This window comes from Castor canadensis, chromosome 5 (genome assembly GCF_047511655.1).
Source record: "Castor canadensis chromosome 5, mCasCan1.hap1v2, whole genome shotgun sequence".
NCBI classification, from domain to species: domain Eukaryota; kingdom Metazoa; phylum Chordata; class Mammalia; order Rodentia; family Castoridae; genus Castor; species Castor canadensis.
The window spans coordinates 98,667,741-98,689,453 of NC_133390.1; the positions used below are offsets into that span (position 1 = coordinate 98,667,741).

At 41.4% G+C, this 21,713-nt stretch overlaps 1 protein-coding gene across 1 annotated transcript; it reads right to left on the bottom strand.

Moving 5' to 3' along the window:
- Positions 1-577: 577 nt before the first annotated feature.
- Positions 578-15,524, bottom strand: Cldn11 (claudin 11). The gene is made up of 3 exons (XM_020185282.2): positions 15,058-15,524; positions 11,506-11,670; positions 578-1,846 (listed from the first exon to the last, which is right to left on the bottom strand). Exons 1-3 carry the CDS (start codon positions 15,281-15,283, stop codon positions 1,614-1,616), a joined length of 624 nt encoding a protein of 207 aa, XP_020040871.1. The 5' UTR covers positions 15,284-15,524; the 3' UTR covers positions 578-1,613.
- Between the last annotated feature and the right edge of the window lie 6,189 nt (positions 15,525-21,713).

The window sequence follows — 21,713 nt, forward strand, 5'->3', positions numbered from 1 at the left end:
AAAACTCAACTCAATGTGTCTTTGTCCAAAACTTCCAAAGATCTACATGTTTATGTTTGGACAAAATACATCTAAGTTTTGTAACTAATACTTAAATCCAGTAACAAAGGTTTGTTTACTTCTCCCTTTGTACCTAGCCGATCCCTCTACTAACTATTCAAAGGAGATAAAGGAGTTTAAACACATCGTGCTGGGCTGGTGGAGTGGCTCAAGTGGTGGAGCACCTGCCTAGCAAGCGTAAGACCCTGAATTCGAACCCCAGAACAATCAAAAAATAATAGTAATAATAAATGCATCATGCTTAGAACTTGGTTTCTCATGGCCACCAATTTACCCATGACTTCAAGAGTCCATAAAGTCACTCAATTTAGGAAACCTAGAGAACATCTGGATTACATTTTTATGATCACATATTGCCACCATGATATAATGAAAAAAGATATAACTTTTTAATATTCAGGCCAATACAGATGGTTTGTTTTTTACTCACTGATCAGGTTCTCTCTAATAGAGACTAATAAAAAGTTTTTAAATCAGCAGATGATACCTCCGGATATAACAGAAGATTGAAGGCCAGTTTTGCAGACAGTTTGTTATTTTATTGCACAGATTTCACTTGAAGAACAAAATGCACCACCCATGTTTGGAGAGTCTTGGGTCTCAGATACTGATGTGCCATCAGTGTTTACACCCGTAAAGCCAAATTCAACAGTATAATTTATGTTAACAACATCACTTCAAGATAGCTAACAGAATGAAAACAGAGAGAGAAAGGGAAACAAGCTTTAAAAATGTGTTAATTTGAAGCATACGCAAGTGTAGGATTAAAAACTACATCATGCAAACCTGGGAATCAAAAATGTATTGTGGAATGTCAGTTAAAGTTATACTCACTTGTTATTTATGGCATAATTAAAGTTTATTTGGTTCATTTCCTTCATATTGATATCTTGAGAATTTCAGGAAACCACAGTTATAAAAATGATCAATCTTGAAAAAGTATGTACAGATAAATTTAAAATCATAAACTAAAAAAGATCCCCACCCCTTGCCCTCTACTTTTAAAAGAAAAGCTTTCCCATGGAGAGAAAGTTCCACAAGTCTCCTCCCATCCCACCCCATGTCCCAGATTCTATCTTTTTCTAACTCTTATAAGTAAATGACCTTGGAATGGAGAGAAGGGAGGACACTGAGAGGCATCTTTATGAAGCTCCCATTGTCATTCGTAACAGCTTGAAAAGTGTCTTTTCTTTCTCTCCCTCACCCACACCCAACTCAGCAATGTTTGCAAGATACTTAAAATTTAGAAAGAAACAAGTTTTTAATAAACAAAGGAATGCCCAAGAAAAGAGCTAATAGTGGACGATCCCATAAGAAACAGTGGGCATTATCTGAGCTAGCACTTTCTTTTAAGGCAAAACAAACAAAAACAAAAAGGTAGTGGGGTGGATGGGGTGTTAAGACTACAAAATGCCAGACACGATGTTTTCTAGACCTTTGGCTTTGGTGCCTGGTGGAGAAGTGGGTTCCCCACACACACACACACTGTGGCAAGCAAACCCAGGGCCCAGGGGCCCAGCATCTACAGCACCTTGGTGGCAGCCTGGCAGCTCTTATACGTGGGCACTCTTGGCATGAGTCGGGGAGCTGGAGCCTGAAGAGTAGTAGAAACGGTTTTCACCAAACGACTGGGCATCTCCAGAGCAGCAAACAATGACACAGCCACCCACAAGGCACAGCACAGCGCCAATCCAGCCTGCGTACAGGGAGTAGCCAAAGCTCACGATGGTGGTCTCACGGTGGGCACACACAGGGAACCAGATGGTGGCAACAATGGCACAGAGAGCTGGGGAAACATGAAGAGAGCTGTGACTCATCACATACCACTCACTCTTCAGATCCACGCTTTCCAAACAGCCCCGCAAAACCCAATACTCACAGCCTCATTCCCTCAGCAATTGGAACCTACAAGTTTGTGTCTATACAATCGGTTGACTAAAAGCTGGTATCAAACTCTGGGTCCTTAGGTTTTTCAACAGGTGGCAGAGGCCAAAGAGCTCCCATGCAAAAACCTAGAAATAATCATTTAGGTTCAAAAAATATTTGTTTTTCCTTGTTAGTCAGGACTTTATATCTTTAGTTATCGTTCTATTGTAATTAACTCTTCACATGCCTGTTTCCTATTCCACACTCTGAGTTCCTTGAAGGCAGGGGTTGTTTCCATAAAGTAAATGCTTAGCTTACTACCCAGTACATAGCATGTGCTCAATGGCTGAGTGGCCTGAGCTAATTCAGAGATGGAGAACACGATGGTTCCCGCCTCAGTTTTCCACTCTTTATTTTTCAGTTGGGTCAATTCACCTGACAAAAACCTGAAGAAGCTATTGCAATTTCTCTTGCTATAGCAAATATTGCTTGGCAAAAGTGGAATATCAGCTAAGGGTCTGCTATTCACAATCACAAACTCTCAACACATAAATGAACAGTCCTGTTAGTAAAAGAATTCATCTACTCAAGAATTCTATGATGGCATTTGTTACGATGGGTCACGATGATAAAACCGTATTTATGGTCTTGCACCAGTCATTATAACCTTCATATTAGTTTCACATTTTCTAGATTAAGAAATGGCTTCCACATTATTTAGTTCTTTCCCTTTCCTAAGCCAAGCAATAAAACAAGAGCAGTCGAGAGCATATAAAGACTTGAAAATCTTTTAAACCTCGAGGCTAGCATTATTAAATAGGGTAGCCACAAGCTAGATAGAAACACTGAACATCTGTCATGAGCTGAGTGAGACTGGAAAACTGATTTTTTAACTTTTAATTTTAATGATCACATGTAACCAGTGGCTACTCCGCTGGAAAACGCAGTTCTAGACAAAGTAACTCCAGGACTTCCTTTGGTATCAGATTTCTCACCACTGTAGGCAGGACAGAAATTTCAGTTAAAACATGAAGTTGAGATGGCACATTAAATTTGCAGACATAAAACTCATAACAATAACGTGATTTCCAACCGTTAGCCATCAACAAAATCAAGACAGGGCAGTGCAATGCCTTCTGGTGTCTGCCACCTGGGGTGTACTTGTCACTTTTGACTCAAGGTTTTTTCCAATTTCCACTCATACTGAATGATTTTCTATCCTACCCTTTCTGCCCACAAAGAAGAAATATAATTTTTGTTCAGCATAAGCTTTCAAATATAACAGCCCACACAGTAGTCTAAGCTGAAGATTTAAGTGTGACCCATTTTGAAAGACCTTAAACTATCTCATCACATTTGTGTCGTTTGTAACATGGCTTCTTTTGTTGCTCACAACAGACTAAGCCCACCCCTAGAAGCTGAGCATACACACACATAAATAATGTGATTCCTATTCTAAAAAATTATAGATCCCAGGCCAGCTGTGGAGGTATATGTCTGTATTCCCAGCACTCAGGAGACTAAAGAAGGAAGATTGAGAGTTGAAGGCCAGCCTGGGCTATATAGCAAGACACTGTCAAAAAGAAAGAAAGGGGGAGGGGGAGGAGGGGAGAAAACAAAAGAGAAGAAAAAGTGTAAAAAGGAAAGAAAAAAAATGGACTGGAAGCATGTCTCAAGTGGTAGAGCTCCTGCCTAGCAAGCACAAAGCCCTGAGTTCAAACCCCAGTAATTGCCAAAAAAAAAAAAAAAAAGGCTGGGGAAGGCAGGAGGAGGGAGGAGGTGGCCCAAACAATGTATACACATGTAAAATGATAAAATAAAAGAAAGAATGAAAAGAAAAGGGATGGATGGCAAGTGGAAGTCACAGGCAAGAGAAGGGCTTTAGGGGTTGTCCTTTTCTAGCAGCCTAAAGTAACTCCATTAATTGTGAACAGCTCACAGAATTAAGGAATTTATATAGATTGCCAAAGAAGCTAAAAAAAATTTCCAGCCCTTGTTTGTATTTTATTTTTGAGATAGGCTCTTGCTAACTTTTTCCTTGCTGGCCTCCTACCCTAAGAGGCTACAATCTTATATGTTAACAGATTCCTTTTTTTAAAAAAGGAATCACAATTCCACCTGTTTCTGTAATGCTTTTATAGGAGACATCATGAGAGGAGATATTTTCCTTCTGTGAAGAAAATGTTTAAGAAGACTGACTTTGTGTGTGTGTGTGTGTGTGGTACTAGGGGCTTGAACTCAGGGCCTTCACCTTAAGCCACTCCACCAGCCCTTTTTTTGTGAAGGGTTTTTTTTTGAGATAGAGTCTCACGAACTATTTGCCAGCCCTGGCTTCAAACAACTCCTCCTGATCTCTGCCTCCTGAGTAGCTAGGATTACAAGTGTGCGCCACCTGCACCCCAGAAGAAGATCTACATTTATCTGAATCATTCCCCTACCCCCTGCCTCCACACATCCTGCTTTCAAACCTAGGACTTCGAAAACCTCATATACCGAGAAAAGCCTTTTTCTCTATGAGGATAGGGATAGAAATCCTCTCCTAGAGTGTTTTCAGCCAGAGAGAACTCTAAGCCAGCAACTGCTAAAGATTCCCCACAGCGACACACAACCCAGCACCCACCCCCAACATGGGCAAAAACAGCAACTGACAACCACTTCCAAACATTTGGCATGTTTAGAGGGAAAAAGCAGGAAGTAAAAAGCTAAAGTATATAGGAAAGAAAGGTTTAATTCACAATCAATTGATTTGTTTCACTCTAACCAATCTGTCCCATAAGCAACTAACTGGTTTTGAAAGAGCTGATAGCTCAAATTAAGTTGTATGTTTTTCAATTACTTTGTATTTACACGTACAGCACACATACATGCACATGCATGAAAGCATTCCTCAGATCTCAAAAGCAACTTTCAGATTTGGTTTAGATTTTATAGAAGACAAAGAAATTGCCTATAAATTCATTTCCCAAGCAAAGTAATAAAACTGGGTTATCTTAGCTAGGAAAAGAACCAGGCTCAAAATTCCAAAAGTGACCATCAGGTGATTTTGCATGTTTCAGAGACTTTGTTAGACTTTATTAGAAAAAGGGTAAACAAGAAAAATGGCTAAAAATCAATAAAATGAACCTCCAAAGGCTGGATGAGTGAATGGGTGGACATATGAAAGATAGACAGACAGACATTCTGTAGTTCAGTTCTACTCTCCCCTCCCAACACAGCAAAGCTAACTTCCAAAATCATAAAACCTTAATGTGACTTTAACACACTTAGAGTCACAGGCTCATAATTTACATCATTAAAAACTTCCTGCTTTCATAAAGCATGCACAGGCAAATGAGCACCAGCAGGCTCTGCTCTTCCTAGGAGATAAATGAACTTCTGGGTAGAATTCCTGTAGCTCTCAACAACGAACCACATCAAAACCACTAAGAAATGACAGTCCACCACGAACCATGAAAGGAAATGAGAGGCTCACTTGAAACAGTGACCTCCAATTGAACTCAAAATGAAAAATGTTTGGAAACTTAAAAAATTGACTTAGTATTAGCAGTGGTTTGAGGGGAGAAAAGGATACATCTTGAAGAGGAAAGCTAAATTGCAAGTCAAATCACTACTTTACTCAAACATGAGAAATAGTAAGAAAACTGCACAACTTTTTAGCTCTCTTAAAGACATAAAAGGCTTGCTGAATTTATTTCTACGTGCAGACTAAAAGGAAAAGAAAAGCGAAAGACAGAGTTTGGAATGGTTCTATTACTTAAGAAAAATATAGGCATTTTTTTCCTAAAAGTCAGTTACCTGTAGGTAAAGAAAATTAAAGAAACACAAAGAAGATTGTACTTTCTCACTTTATACTATCAGAACTTATTTTCAAATTAAATCTCTAAAAACAAACAGGAATGTTCCCACTCAGATTCTTTACTTTTTCTCCTCTTTTACCTTCAGAAGTTGCATGGTTTACTTCAGGAAAAGTGAGGGATAATTTGCTATTTGTTTGGAGAAACAGAGTAAAAACTTGAAGATATTCTTAGCTAAAAGAGGAAGAGGAGAAAAAAGACCTTACTATGTAGACCCAGTTTCACTGGACATGGTCCTCTCTAAGTAGAATCCCTTGCTCTTCAAAGATTAAAATCATTTGCCTCTTTTGAGAGCAAGTTCCCAAAAATGTAATCCAATGTGTTCATTAGTTCATAGGATACACCCTCTTTAAAAGTTAATGATTTTATTTAACCAAGCAGAAATTATTTGGGAAGGCAATTTTAGAGGAATGAAACATAAGTATAGCTTTTCATCCTTTTAGAGATTAAAAGACACATGGTTATATTAGAGAATTAAATAAATGTGATAAACACAACCTCTTAAATATGTACAATTATTAGGTGTGAACAAAAAATTTGCTAGCAAAAAAGAAAATTAAATGTGATGAAATTAAAATTGATACAGATCTGCTTTCTTTTTGATTTGGGAGGTAACAATTGAGAGAAAAACAGAGGCAAAGAAAGATCACTACACAATGACATTTCTTCCTTCCTGTAAAGAACACACTTTTTTTCAGGTTTTGTCACTTTCAATAGTAGGTACTGAAAGGACTTTTAAAAGCACCATTCTAGCATATAAAGTTCTATTTTCATCACACTTACTTAAATTCTTCTGACTATATTAGCAATACTGGAGAAAAAGTATCCTTTAATATGCTGAGATTCACACCAAATACATCTGGGGCCTGGAAGAAATGGAGACGTGGAAAGATGGAGCCGACAGATGGTGAGGTGGTCACTGGTTGAGATAGTTTGGCTTCATGATGATTTATTACGCTATTCTTTCTCCTTTTATGTAGGTTTGAAATTTTCCACAACAGACATTTTTTAAATCCTCTATTTTACAATACTTTGAACCCTATCTTCTACAATCAATACTATAATATATAGCATACAACCTAAGTAGCAACTAATTTTAGCTTTTCATAAAGAAATTGGCTAAGGCAGCTGGGAGTAGTGGCTCATGAATGTAATCCCAGTGTCAGGAGGCAGAGGCAGGAGGATTGTGAGTTTGATTGTGAGACCCTGTCTCACAAAAGACAGAAAGAAATTGGTTAAGACAATAAGTAACGAGATGCTAAGGAACTCTCGGCTCCGGTCATATTTATTTATTGCTCTGTTCTCATTTGAAACTTACAAAGTTTGAGTTTTCTTTTTGTCATTTGTCATTTTCTAAAATGTTGGCATAAGAAAACACAGCTGCTGGAAGACAAACTCCTCTTACACACATGGCTTTCGGAAGATCTAACATTCACAATAATCATCAAGTCAATGGAATATTTGATTCCTTTATTTTCTTGGCTTGCTTTCAACATTTCCCACTGATTTTGTTCCAAGTGTCATTATCTTTTTTTTTTCCCCTATAGCTTTTTTTTTTTGGGGGGGGTGGGTTTTATTTTTTTGGTGGGACTGGGGTTTGAGCTCAGGGTTTTGCACTTGCAAAGCAGGCACTTTATTCCTTGAGCCACACCTCCAGTACATTTTGCTCTGGTTTTTTTGGAGATGCAAACTATTGTCCTGGGCTGGCCTCAAACCTCAATCCTCCTGATCTCTGCCTCCCAAGTAGCTAGGATTACAGGTATGAACCACCAGTGCCTGGTTTCTTATGGCTTTTGAAAGCAAGACTCATGGTTATTTGTTACATTTATTTTTATTTATTTGTGTGTGTGTGTGTGGTGCTAGGGCTTGAACCCAAAACCTCAAGCATGCTAGACAAGTGTTCTACCACTATGCCACATTCCAGCTACCTGTTAACTTACTTTTTTAAATCACAGAATTAGAGACAGGAAGGATTCATAAAGCAGGTAGTGCCTCAAGTCTACTGATAAGGTCACTTTGTAAGCCATAATCTTATCCAAATGCCACACCCTTTCCGCTACCTGTATGAAAATGTGTTTGGCCCAGGCACTAAAACTAATGAATTTGGAGGAACGTTTTTCTAACTATTCTCTGAAAGCCCTAACCAAAACATCACTATTCATTCTAAACCCAAGGACTCCTTTTCCCTCCCTGCAGGAAATCTGACTCAGGGTGTGTGACAAGATCAATTTTGGGTCACATCTGCCCAAATCCTTTATTTTACCACAGTTCACTATTAACCTAAAAGTTCCAAGTTAAAACAACATTTTCCAGTACAAATAGAGTTACCGGGGCCAGATGTTGAAAAAGGAAAAAGAGAAGATGAAAGATGCCACCCCATTCCCTAAGAGATACCTGAATAAAGCTCTTTCTGACTTCTAGCAAGATTAAGTGAAAATAAAGATCCAGGATTTTCCATGACTTTTCATAATGGGATAAGCAAAATTCTCCAACTATTAATCCCCACATTCTGTTTTCTATGGCGTAAACAAAGGAAATATTTCTGTTAGGCCTGGGGAGGAACTGGTGTTTCCAGAAACAGGTTAGCGTCTCTCCTCACCAGTTCCATGTGTGGAGGTGACCCTGCAGAACTCAGATGTGACTGGAAGAGTACCCAGCTGCCCTCTGGGTCAGTTCTCTATTACTTCTAAGCCAATAATAACAGCAATAATAGCAATCATTCATGGAACGCTCACTATGTGCTAAATAATGTCCATATACCACTTCCCCATTCTTACCAACCTGAGAGGGAGGCATTGACCTTTCCATTCTACAGAAAGGCTTAGAGAAATTAAGTGACACACAGCTAGAAGGCAATCGATTTTTGATTCAGTATAGTTGGGTCTGACTCCATCTGACAAGATAAAATAATTCAGAGCATAGGCATCTCCTGCCTTGGCAGGGACTGTTGAAAATCTACAAACAGATTCGATTTGCCTCAGATCTACCCAGGATCCAAGGCGCCTGCTGCTTCTTGAGCTACTCATCTGGCTTAAGATGCCACAGAACCAGGCTTCAATTCCTTCCCCACAGCAGGAACCAAATCCTCACACCATTAAACTCGGACTGCTGAGAAGATAGAGTTGTACAACAGGCATAATTTTTTTTTAAGCTTTCAGAAAAATAGCCACAGATATTCAGGGTCAGGAAGAACCGATTTTAACGGTGTTTGCAGGTTCCACATCAGGATGAGCTGTGACACTACACCAGTTCCCAGGCCCCCAACACTAGTGCTGTTCTATCCCCTTTGGTCAGCAACCACACCTCAGCTGGAGTACCATCTGGTGACCCCTGGGACCCAGCACAGGCCCAGCACTGGCTTCTCCCAGGACAGTGACAGAAACCAAACCAGAGCAACACAAAGGAAGCCTTCACTGTGGCTCCTCCCACTCACTACCCAGAGAGGAAAACAAGGCATGGGGACTGGGGGGAGAAGACCTAGAGGAGATGAGCAGGTGCCACACTTGAGACAATGAGCTTTACATTTCCAGAGCTGGTGCCATCCAGTCAAAATAACATTCAACCCAGAGGCAAATGGTGACCCGGACAGAAGCAAGCAAAAAAGCAGACTGTATTGGAGAAGGTAGGCCATTAAACAGGCCATGCACAGCCCCTCATCCCATCAAAATGGTGAGCAGCTGGAAAAGTGAGGGTTCAGATCACTCAATACCCTATTTCTCCCACAGTTTCGCAGGGCACAAACAGGGACTAAAAGCGAACATCCATCCCCCATCCCCCACCCCACTTTCCTCATCTATGATTCTATCTGAACCAAGCACTTTTTAAACGATAAACTAATTCAGCTAGGAAGTTTCAGATCTCCAAATAACCCTGGATATTCAGCTAGACAATTGGGTTGTTTCTCAGGTTTTGATTTTGTTTTGTTTTGAAACCAGTTTTTCTATATAGACCTTGCTATTATCCCCGTATCTTCCACAGGCTTTCTGGAAGTTACACTGTGACTCTTAAGTGAAAGGCCAGAATTTCTAAAGATAAACACCTAAGACTACAGACTCAACTTTTAACTCTGCCTTCTTCAGAGCCCAAGAGAACCTTCTGGGGCTTCTGTGAGAATATGAGGAAAGCAACAAACAGCAAGTGTCTAGGATACAAGGGGCTTCACCTGATTCCACAACAGCTTTCTCGTACAGCTTTGGCCTTCCCATTGGGAAGAGAATTGGACTGGGAATCTGACCACCAGAAAGCAGGAGAGGGAGTGTGTGTGAGTTAAGTAAAGCAGGAGGCTGATCACGTGCTCCATCTGGCGCAGGCACATAGATTCTTTGTGGCAGGCATCAAAATTTCCATACCCAGACTCTTGTCTGGTCTTTAGTCACTCGTTGCACATGCACATACCCATGAACACAAATTCCACCTTTGACTTCCCCATGGCTTCACAAGACCCTGCAAACCTCCATCCTGTGCAACCCACCTCTCTCGTCTCTCGCTTCACTGGACTCACTGAGGGTGAGAAGCTTCCAGATCAGAGGTGACCATCTAAGTGGCATCACCCTACGCAGACGCCTTCTTCTTATTCCTCAAGCACATGATCTGATATTCGAGTTTTCTCTTTTTTTTTTTTGGCGGGGGGGAGATTCTTTGCCCCCGGAGAAGGTGACTTTATATCTAACCTATATCCCAACCAGTTTCTTCTCAGTGATATGTACACATTGCAAAAAGTGCCACATCTCTTAAAATTCACATCCTCTATAAAGATTTAGAGCATGCTAAAAGAATTAATGTCCAAGAAAAAAATGGAGAGAAATGAACTCACTAAAGTGGACAGAGCTAGAAGGACCCATCACAGGTTGTTAAATGAATCCTTGTGTGCAAACTTCATCAGCAAAGCTAAAAGAGAACAGGTCATTTCCTCTCCCTGGACTGTCCCTCCCTCCAATCCATGACCTGACCACCTTATCTCCAAATCTTAAGATTTCTCACTGCATTTCTCTGCTCTGGGAAACTCTTCCAGTCTGGGTTAGATGCTTTCCTACATGTGTGCCTTGCCTATTTGAGATAAGCATGTGCCACACTGTATTGTTCTATCAAGCAGTTTGTATACACTCAAAGCACAGAGCCACTTTTCCCCCAGACTCCCCAGTGCCTACCAGTGTCTGGTGCATATGCTTAATGAGCACTTATTGATTACAATATTGAATCATCACCTACTGGTCTATCACCTCCACCTCTTCTCTTGCCCTCCTCCTTCTCTATTCTTCCTTTATACATTGGCTGAGGTTTTTAGTCTTGGATGCACATAAGAATCATCTTGGGAGTTTCCTAAAAATATCTTTCCCTAGCCTGATCCCAAGAAAATTCAGATTCAATTGAGCTACCCAAGGGCATGGGTATAGGTAGGTGTTCTAGGAGGGATTCCACCAGAAGCCTGAGTACAGTGCTACCACATAACTCTCTGTCCTTCTAGTCTGCTTTAAATACTTCCTACTCCCAAAATCTTTCTGTTTCTTTTCTAAAATTTATTTTCATATTCCCCCCACACACAGATGTTACTTCTCCCTCTGTTAAACTTCCCATAGAATATAAAGGGGTACTGATTATGGGGGTCCATTGCCCCATGGATTCTCTCGGCTTCCTTTCACGTTTCTCTTGAGTTGGATGAAGCAGCAACCACAAGATCTGAGGTTTCTTCAGAGCTCAGGTGTCAGGAGGCAGGAAGGAAGCTTACCCAGTAGAATGAGCATAACGCCAGCCAGCTGGGCCCGCCTATACTTGGCTACACCAGGCTCATGGCCCATTCGGATGCAGGGGAGAACTGTCAGCAGCAGCAAAATGGCTGGCAGACCCAGAACTGAGGCAGCAATCATTAGGGCTCGGCAAGCCTGCACGTAGCCTGAGAAGAGAGCAGAGAGGGTAGGTTAGACCAGGCTCCTCCTGGTTCCTGCGTCCTGCCTCACAGGAATTCAGCACCACCTTTCTTCTTCTTGCCCCATTCCAAGACTTAGAAAGTGCTAAATGTTGTTCAAGATCATGATACACCTTCAATTTTTAAACTAGCTCAGTGGCAAAATGAGGGGGTCTGGAGAAATGGAATGGGGATCTCTGGTTTAGACCACCTGGCCAAGCTTCCAGGATGGAAGGGTCAAACGTCTATTTACATCATTACAACACCTCGCCAAAGATTCAGATGAAACTCAAATCTTCAAAGAAGTCTTCTACGATGGTCTGTTTTGGGCTCCAGTCTACTGATGACATGCTCTCCGTTCGTGTGTGCCCTTGGGCAAGGTCCTTAACTGTTATGTTTTACTTTCTTCATCAATAAAGTAGTAGTAGCACTAATAATAACAGTCCTTACATCTTTCTAACAGAACACTACTGAAGAGCAAATTAATTATACAGTGCTTAGAACAATTTCAATATTAAGTACTCAAAAAAGTTAGTTATCATTACTGATGTTACTGTTCTTTGTAATGAAATACTTCACCCTTTTTTTTTTTTTGAAACAGAGTCTCACTATGTAGCCTAGGCTGACCTCAAACTCACATTCTCCTGCTTCAGCCTCCTCAATGCTGGGACTACAAGCATACGTCACCATGCCTGGCCCAGTACAATACTTTTATCTACAGGCAAACTGATTGGTCCCTAACTATGTGCTTTAATTCACATTGAGCATGAATAACGTGTGGCCCTAAACTAGAGTAAGCTAAGCCTCAGGCTTCCTCTCCCTTTCTCTCTGCTATGGTCTCAGAGGCTGTGGTCCTTGTGAATCCTGTCCCCTGTCGAGGGTCAAGCTCCATCTCTTGCCTCACTCGCGATGCCCTGGGCATGCTTTCCTAACCATCATTGCCTTAAAAAGTATCTCTCCTTCCCTGGGGATTCCTGGAGGGTAGACACCTGCTCTGGTCTTCATGTACCCACAAAAGATGCTACAAATAATTAGAGCAAAACTAGCTGTCTTATACTGTCTGATAAAATGCTAAATAACAGCTTTGTGAAGAAACAGATTATAATATGTACAATATTTATGTAGAAAAACTCGACCAGGTACTGGGAGAATTTCACAGACTTAAATTTACTGTTTCACTTTTAAATTTATTTTCTCATTAAAACAGTCTCCCTTTAAAAAAAAAAAAGATTATATTTATTATTCTCCCTTTTTGGCTCAGGCAGAATTAGAGTGAGTAGAGCAGTTAATGGCAATGCCATGAAACTGTCCCCAGTTCTGCCTCACATACCAGGACCCTCGCACCAAACCCAGCCAACCTGTCTTGTTCATGAAGACCTAACTTCAACACTGTCCCATAGCAACGTATGTTTTGCCAGAATTTAGACTCTGCAAAGGCTCCCTTCCAACTACTGCCCATCTCAACTTCGGAATTAAAGATAATAAATCAAGTATCTATTGACCTGAAGACCCCCAGAGAGGAGCCCCGGAAGTCTGAGCCCCAACTCCCTGCCCTGCAACTTGGAGGACAGCCAGAGCTGACACAAAGAAGGCAGTCAACTAGCAATAAGGTTCTGAAATGCATGGCACAGGCTGTCCACATGCTACAGTGCCAAGGTCATGTCTGGGAGTCAAAGGATGGAAACCAAGGACTGTCCCTGCCCTCACACACAATTTTAGGGAGGGGGAGAACAGAGCTCCTTAGGCTTTCCTTAAAATGTACTCCCCCATGGAGGATGGCCTGTTTTTTTCTCTGAAAACAAACCTCTTGGCACTGAAAGCTCAATAAATTTCACTTTAGGGAAGGGAAGCAGAGAATAATTTCATGCTTTGGTCAAAAGGTCTCTTCATTCAGGTGCAGCTTTTTAATAGAAAACTATAGCCACCCTTTATGGAAAATTTACTACTTCAAAGGAAGTCTATTTCTCATCTCACTTAATCCCTAAAGCAATCTTGAAAGTTACGTGGTTGGTTTGATTTTAATTTTCAAAAGAAGACTTTTTGGGTTCCTTGAAGGTTAACAACTTGTCCCAAAAATCACTGGATTGTGACCATTGGGTCCTGGGGTCTGACCCAGATCTACCAAAGTCAGAATTAACTGAAGCCTGGTCCACACCTGGGCTTCCCAACCTCTGTCTTTCTGAAAGGCTGAGCAGGAGTACAGGATAGTGAAAGGCAGGCCTGACAATGATGTGCCCTCCTACTGTGTGCCTGAGGCAACACTCTATCAGGAGAGGATGAAAAGAGAGTAGGACATCATTTGTATTTTCAAAGAATTTAAGATGTAACAGAGAAATGAACTCACAAGTAATGAATTTTAAAAAGATAGAAGAAAAGTAGAAGGGGAATTGGTTCCAACTGCCAGGTCTAGGAGACAGGGAGGCTCGGGGCATTTAAAGGGGGTCCCGTCTCTGGGGAGTGAAAGACTGTTCCTGGAGAAGGGAGGAAGTGTTTGGCTCACAGACTGGCCTCTGCAGCGTCCTCTTTCTCCCCGTCTTAAGCAAGTAGGACATGCCTTTGAATGTGCACTATCTACAATGGCTAGCGAGACAGAGCCAAGAGGCAACCGTGTAGGGGTCAGGGCTAGGATAGGTCCCCAGACCAGCACAGAAAACCCGAGAAGGCACCTGTGTTCTCGCTATTAATCCAACTGACTCATGACTTAAATCGGAATTGAAACTGTTTTCCAGAATTTTTCCACGGGACAGAAAAGGAAGATGGGGCACTGCCCATCGTCGAAGAGGTAGATGCTTGTCAATTCTTTCCACCCCACCCCATTCAGAGACACCCCTGGGGGTCGGGGGAGTGAGCTGGGCAGCGATTTGTGCCCCAGCCCAGAGATGCCCTTGGACGTGAAGAGCACTAACCTTTCCCGGACGCCTCCACCGTCCCGCCGGGACAGGGAAACTCAGCCCGCACCCATTTGAACTGCTGGGATGCTTGAGGTTCACTCTCTTCTGTGGAAGGAATCTACCGAGAGCACGGAGTCTGCAGGAGGAGGCTGGGGCCAGGGCAGTGAAGCACTTTCTGGTCAATTGACAGGTGGGGCTTGGGTTGGATGGGGCAGTGGGAATTCGCATAGATCGAGTTTCCACCAGGTGTCAAAAAAGGCCTCAGTTCAGTTAAATTCTCGAAACGACTGCCGTTATTATCCCAAATTTAAGATCAGAAAACTGAGGCCGAGAGATGGTTAAGTTTAGAGCTGCCTAATTCTACAAGGTGGGACTGGGATATCAAAAATGCGCCCAAAGCCCCCGATGTTTCTACTGCCCCCTCCCTGTAGTCTGAGATAGTAGGGGGTTTAGTAGCAGCCTTTTGCAAGGTAGGTGTCCTTACCCGGCAGGATGAGGATGTCCACCAGGGGCTTGCAGTGGTACAGACCAGTGGCCATCACACAATCAGCCCACAGCCCCTTGGAGCCCAGTTCGTCCAGCTTGCGGCAGGTGGGGATGGTGTAGCCACAGGTCACCACCCAGTCATTAGTGGAAGTAGTGACAATGATGCCGATCCAGCCCACGAAGCTCGTGACGAAGCCCACCACCTGCAGGCACGTGGCCACCATGGTGGCCTCCCGACGGTCCCCTCGCCTCGACCCTCACTGGCTGTTCCCCTCCCCGGGCTGGACAGCGCCTGCCCTGGTACTCCCTCTACTGCAGTGGTAGTGGGCGACCGCCCAAGGTGGGACACTCGAGACGGCGCGGGCTGTTGAGAAGCTGCGATCCCAGCTCCGATGGCGCAGCGGGCCCACGGCAGGGACAGGTACCGGCCAGCCGCAGCGAGCCCCCACCCCCTCTTTAAACCCGGTGGCCCGGGCCAACGAGCGCCAATCGGTGACAGCCCCGGGTCAAGCCGACCAATGGCGGGGCGGGCTCCGAAGCGGGGTGTAGAGAGAGCAGGGTAAATGGAGGGGGACCATCAGGCCGCCCCGCCCGGCCGGGTGACGCTGTCAGCGCTGGAAAGAAAGTAACGCGATCCAAGTCCAAGATGTGGATAGCGCAAAGGGGGCGCACGTCAGGCTCGCTCGAGTTCTGCAAATTATTTCTCTTCCTGCTTCCCCTCTCTCCTCTTTCTCTAGGTCTCCGTTTCTCTCCATCACTCTTCAATTTCTACCTCTGGCTCCTTCTTTCCAGCTGTGAGCACCCCCAAGGGCACCCCCAAGGGCGCACGGTACAGGTAGGGGGATTATAAGAGACTGATAACTGCCCTGAGGGACAGAAACGAAGTATTCAAGTATTCAGCATACTGTAGTTACTAGTAGGAACCAAAAAAAAAAAAAAAAAACCTCTCCGATGATTGAAAGAAAGCCATCAGCAGCCAACAGTAATTTCACATAGCTGTGTTACTTATTATGGACATGCAATTTACATATATTAGCTCATTGAGTCCTCACAAGCACCTTTGTGGCAGGAGAAATTACACATAGAAGCAGCAGCGTGAGGAAGGTTGTTACCCAAGTTCACAACACTAGGAAGGTGAAGGCTGCTTGTGCCCATCTCACCTTCCTCTTCCCCCACTAACCATTCCTAGCTGGTCCTGATAATGTTCTGAACATTTCTAAAGGACTCAAGTGTCCCATCTCTGATATTTTCTTTAGAAGCTAAGCTGACTGTTCCAGCTCACTGGAAATAAGTTAATATTTGTACCTACTGAGAAAACTGCTTAGCCTAGAGTGAGTGCACAAATGTAAGCCACCTTCTCTCCGCGCATTCAAGGAAGTTCCCTTATCTGCACCCACTTATCACGTAGAGAAGTCCTGTGTTGATATCAAAGAGACTTAACTCTCTTCAAACTATTTGTCTTATCTTAATATATTTCTTGATCTACTCTTCTAGGCCACTGTCTCCTCACCAATTATTCAATTTAAAGATGCGAAGAATTTTGGCAAGAGTGAAAACATCCTGCTCAGCATTCTAAAACCTCACATGTGGATCATAAATCATAGATCCTGAGCTTCCCGTGGTATTTCTCATCTGGGGTCATACTCATGTCTTCCAGGGAAGATAGATCTTGAGGAGACAATCGTGTTTCCTTGTAGACCACAAAAGCGCACAAACAAAAATGCCTCTGTAACAAGGGAAACCCAGAAATCACAGGGATTACAAACATAGGCCAGGCAGCTGAGTGCAAATCCTGACTCCACTACTTACTAGCTGTGTGATCAAATTACATCACAAAATTTAACCTCCTTTTCTCATTTGTAAAATGAAGATGGAAATGGTGCCTATTTCATAGGGTTTTTGTTTTGTTTTGGGCAGTACTGGGGCTTGAACTCAGGGCCTACACTTTGAGCCACTCCACCAGCTCTTTTTTGTGGGTTTTTATCCATACAGGGTCCCTGGAACTATTTCCCCAGGCTGGTTTCAAACTGCCATCATCCTGATCTCTGCCTCCTGAGTAGCTAGGATTACAGGCGTGAGCCACTGGCGCCTGGACCTTATAGGTTTCATGATGATTATGAAGGTTAATACACAAACAGAGCTTAAAATAATGTCTGGTTCAAACCAAATGCTCAAACACTTGGACTCCTATTGTTATAATATGCTTCAGAACCCTTGCTTTTGCATTCCTATGTACTCTCCTTGCATTCATGCAAGTATGATTTGTGGAAACTCTTTTATAGGACTATATTCCTTCTTTGAATGAACCACTGTGTTTAAAGTATTTTATCACCAGAAACTATTAATCTGAATGTTTTCATAACATTCAAAAATAGTTTCTGTACTGCGTATAATATAAATCTCAAGGAACATCAATTCATTGCAAAAGTAGTTATGAAATCTGCACTCTTGTGACTCCGTTAACATTTGCCATTTTAACCATGAAAATTCAACCAAGTAGAATTCAGCAATGCCCAGCTCACCCACAGGTCACACACACAGAGGTGGTTGCAAAGCCAGATTTCAGAACGCAGGCACTAAGTGGTAAAACGAATTGCTAGGTTGTTCAGTTGCCTTGGAGTGGAGCCTCCTGGGTTCACATTCCATCTTCACCAATTGGACTGTTCCTTAACCTATGTGACTGTTAGGTTCTTTACTTTGTAGTGAGAATAGCAAAATGCTCCCTTAGAGGTATTGTGGCAATTAAGTGAGATATGAGATAGCTTATGCAAAGTGCTTAGCACAGGGCCTAACACTGACAGACACTCATTAGTATCAGCTACTGTTCATATTATTTATAGGCAACAAAGATCATTTAGAAATGTCAGCTGCCTTTGATGGACATGAAGCTATAAATAATTGGGTTATTGTTATCATTATCTAATGAAAGAAATTATAAGATCAGTGGATAAACAATCCCAGGATTCCAGGATACATGTGCAAAATGCTACCCAACCTCAGTTAGCAAGACATAACCTGTTAGAATAAATTAGCTGTAAAGAGAGGATGTGTCAGGCATCCTCCTATTCAAAGGAAGTCAGGCAGCCAGAGAAGGCCAGAGAAGTAGAGCCAGAGCGCTCCTTGTGATTAGGCTCTGACTTCTCACACAAAATAACCTAATAATTCAACACTGCAGGTCCAGCACAGTCCCTTCCAGTTGTGACACTGAGCCTCTCAGGGTTCAGTCACCCCAGATTGTGTCAACAGTAGTTTCTCAGACCATCCAGACAAAAACTTTTTTGGTTAATTTTCTCCCAGAAAACTCCTTACATTTCTGCAGTATATAACAAAACTACAAAGGGACAGATAAGACATGACTTCAGGTCTTCTGACCCCTAAACCCAATATATTTTCATTACAAAAAATGTAAGAGTCTGTTCTATGATGTATGCAGAATATCCTTAATTTTATTTTTACTCTAAGGTATTTGAAAGGGAAGATTAGAGGGCCAATCGATGCTCTAAAACCCAGATGTGTACTGAACAAAGGAAACAACTGGTTTAATTGTTCTCCTATCATTTACATCTAAAAATTTCAACGAAACCATTCAGCTAGAATGCTAATTCATAACACACAGGCAAATGTGTTTGCTGACAAGCATCAAAGTCTGCACTGAGAGCACTGGGCCCAAAAAGTGGGCTCTCAGCGACTACTACTGGTCATCTTTTATCATTGCATGCTGGTAAAAAAAAAAACCTTTCTGCGTCTTGTAGAGAAATGTGACTAACCTCAAGGTCACACATGCCAAATAAGTAATGATAAGACTTAACTACACTATGCTTCTCTCTGTGACGGCTTTCTTCACACATTAGAGAAGATGCCTCTCCTTAGAAGACCAAACATGAAAACACAGGATGTATAGGAGATGCCTTATTACTTATGTAAGACTATTTATTTACAAAGAAATTTAAATAGGATGTTTTTGGGGGAGAGGCAGTACTGGGGTTTGAACTCAGGGCCTCACACTTTCTAGGCAAGTGCTCTACAACTTGAGCCACTCCACCAGCCCTAGAATCTCTTTTTAAAAGATAAAGTTCTGTGATGGATTTTAAATATTTGATATTACAAAAAAGTCCACATATACATATTCAGAAGACAAACAAATATATCAAACAGCTTTAAGAAAAATGAAATGCCCTGTGAATTTCAGGGTTTTGTCTATATTTTTTTTATTGGTGGGACTGGGGTTTGAATTCAGTGCTTCCCACTTTTAAAGTTGGTTTAGGGATGGGGATCTCACAAACTATTTGCCTCGGCTGACCTGGAACCTTGATTCTCCTGATCTCAGTCTCCTAAGTAGCTAAGATTACAGTCATGCCCCACCTGCTCCTTTCTGTTTTGTCTATTTTACTCATCACCAAAATTCCAGAATATGGGACAGTTGCTGACACATATAAAGACACAATACATATTGGTCAAATGAGCTGAATTTGAGAAAGAGAAGAGAAATTGAGTTTTCCATATTAATATGGCAATCTGAAAACACAGTTTAGAAGAAGTCATGGGATTTGAACTGGTCTAGGGAGCAGGCAAAAGGTCTTTGTGGTCTCAGCTACCCACCTGTTGTGTCCCAGACAAATGGGGCCTCCCCCAATAGAAGGGATGTACACTGCTCAGCTTTCAGTTTAAAAAGTCTCTATTTACCTGGAGATGCGAGCCTTGGTCACTATTTCTCCACCAGCAAAAGACACCCCCTTCACATATTACTTCCATCTAGAACCTCAAGTTTAACTTCTAATGGTGCACGACTGTAGTCCCAGGTTCTTAGCAGGCTGAGACAGTAGGATCACTGGAGCCCAGAAGTTCATGACCTGCCTGAGAAACATAGAGATGCCTCATCTCAAAAAAAATCAGCTAGTAGGGGAAAAAAATTGCCTTTCAGAGTCCCATTTCTTCAGAAGCCATTTTATTCCAATATGTCCATGTAGATAAATCAAAATGTGAACATAACAAAAAAAACTGGAGTTTCAGGTTTGAGTCTTCTCTTCTTTGTTAAAAACAGCCAATTCTGTTTATCCACTTCTCTACCAGAAGGCTCAGAATACATTGGATGATATCATGTCTACTCCAACCTATGAGATCATACTTCCTGAAGAACAGTAAAAGTACTCATTTCAAACTAAAAGTAGAGATCACATTTTCTAAAAATATGATAGTAATAAAAGATATGAATACAAGATGCAAAAATTTAAATAATCTAACTGGAAAGCTCATCATTAAATTCTCTAGCTCAGAAATTAAGAATTGATATTTCCATTTAGCTACCTAGGACATTGAAATAAAGAGCAAGTTGTCAAAATTTAAGTCTTACTGAAAACATATAAATTATGAAATGATCAAAACAATCACAAGTCTTCTTATTAGTCATTTAATACATAATAAAACTCATAAGTAATGTTAACAACGTTAAACATACTGTTCCACTTTTTTTAAAAGTCCAGAATAGACGCCTACATTGCAATCACGACAAATATTTTTTTCTTATATTAATAATAATTCTATGCATTATATTAATAATGATTCTATTCTTGGGCACCAAGATCCAGGGTGGCTGGGGGCAGTGACTTAGAACCCTGGTTCTATCACCTGGACAAGTTGTCTAAACTTTTTGTTACGTAACTGTGTGAAGTTACTATTTCTAATAACTTTCCTAATAGCTTGGAGAAGTAAAGGTGTTGCTATATGTAAAATGTCTGGAGCAGCTCCTAATGCATGGTAAGCACTCAATAAATATTAGCTCCTAGGCGCTGGAGACATTGCCCAAGTGGTAGAGTGGTTACTAACCTGTACAAGGCCCTGAGTTCAATCCCCAGTACCACAATGAATGAATGAATGAATAAATAGCCTCCATGTCAAAAATAATAGTCATTTGGTATAAACCCATTTGTAAACACAACCAACTTTTACAACTATAAGCCTCTTTAACAGTTAATTCTAGGCATCCCTTCCTGCCATGAAGATCGAACTACTACTAGGTATGATTCCTTTTAATTCCGCACAGATGCAAAAATTAGCTTGGCCACTAGAGGGCTCTCACAGACTCCCATTAATACTAGATAAAAATGATTTGACAAAAATAACAGTCAATATTACAAAATATCAACAGCACCACTGACATAGCTCTTTTTTTAAGTATTTTGCCAATATATAACAAAAAGATTTAAAATGTATGTATATTCTTTGATCCAGCTTCTAAAAATGTACCTAAAAAAATTATTATAAAAGTATTCAACTATGTTTTTGTTTTACATGTCAATTGTCAATTAAGGAGATGAAGACTAGGAAGTGGTGGAATGCTTGCTTAACATGTGTAAGGCCCAGGGTTTGATCTCCAACATTGAAAAGTAAAAAGAAGTCAATGATATGCTATAAAATACATTTTCAAAGTACACATTGCTAAATTTCATTTCAATATATTTGTACAATTGAGGGCTTTAAATATATATATATATATATATATATATATATATATATATACACACACACACACATATCTGCAGTGGTACATGCTTGTAATCCTAGCAACTTGGGAAGCAGAGCTAGGGACTATTGCAGTTCAAGTCCGATCTAGGCAAAAAGTTCTCGAGACCCCATCTCTTCAACAAGCTCATCATG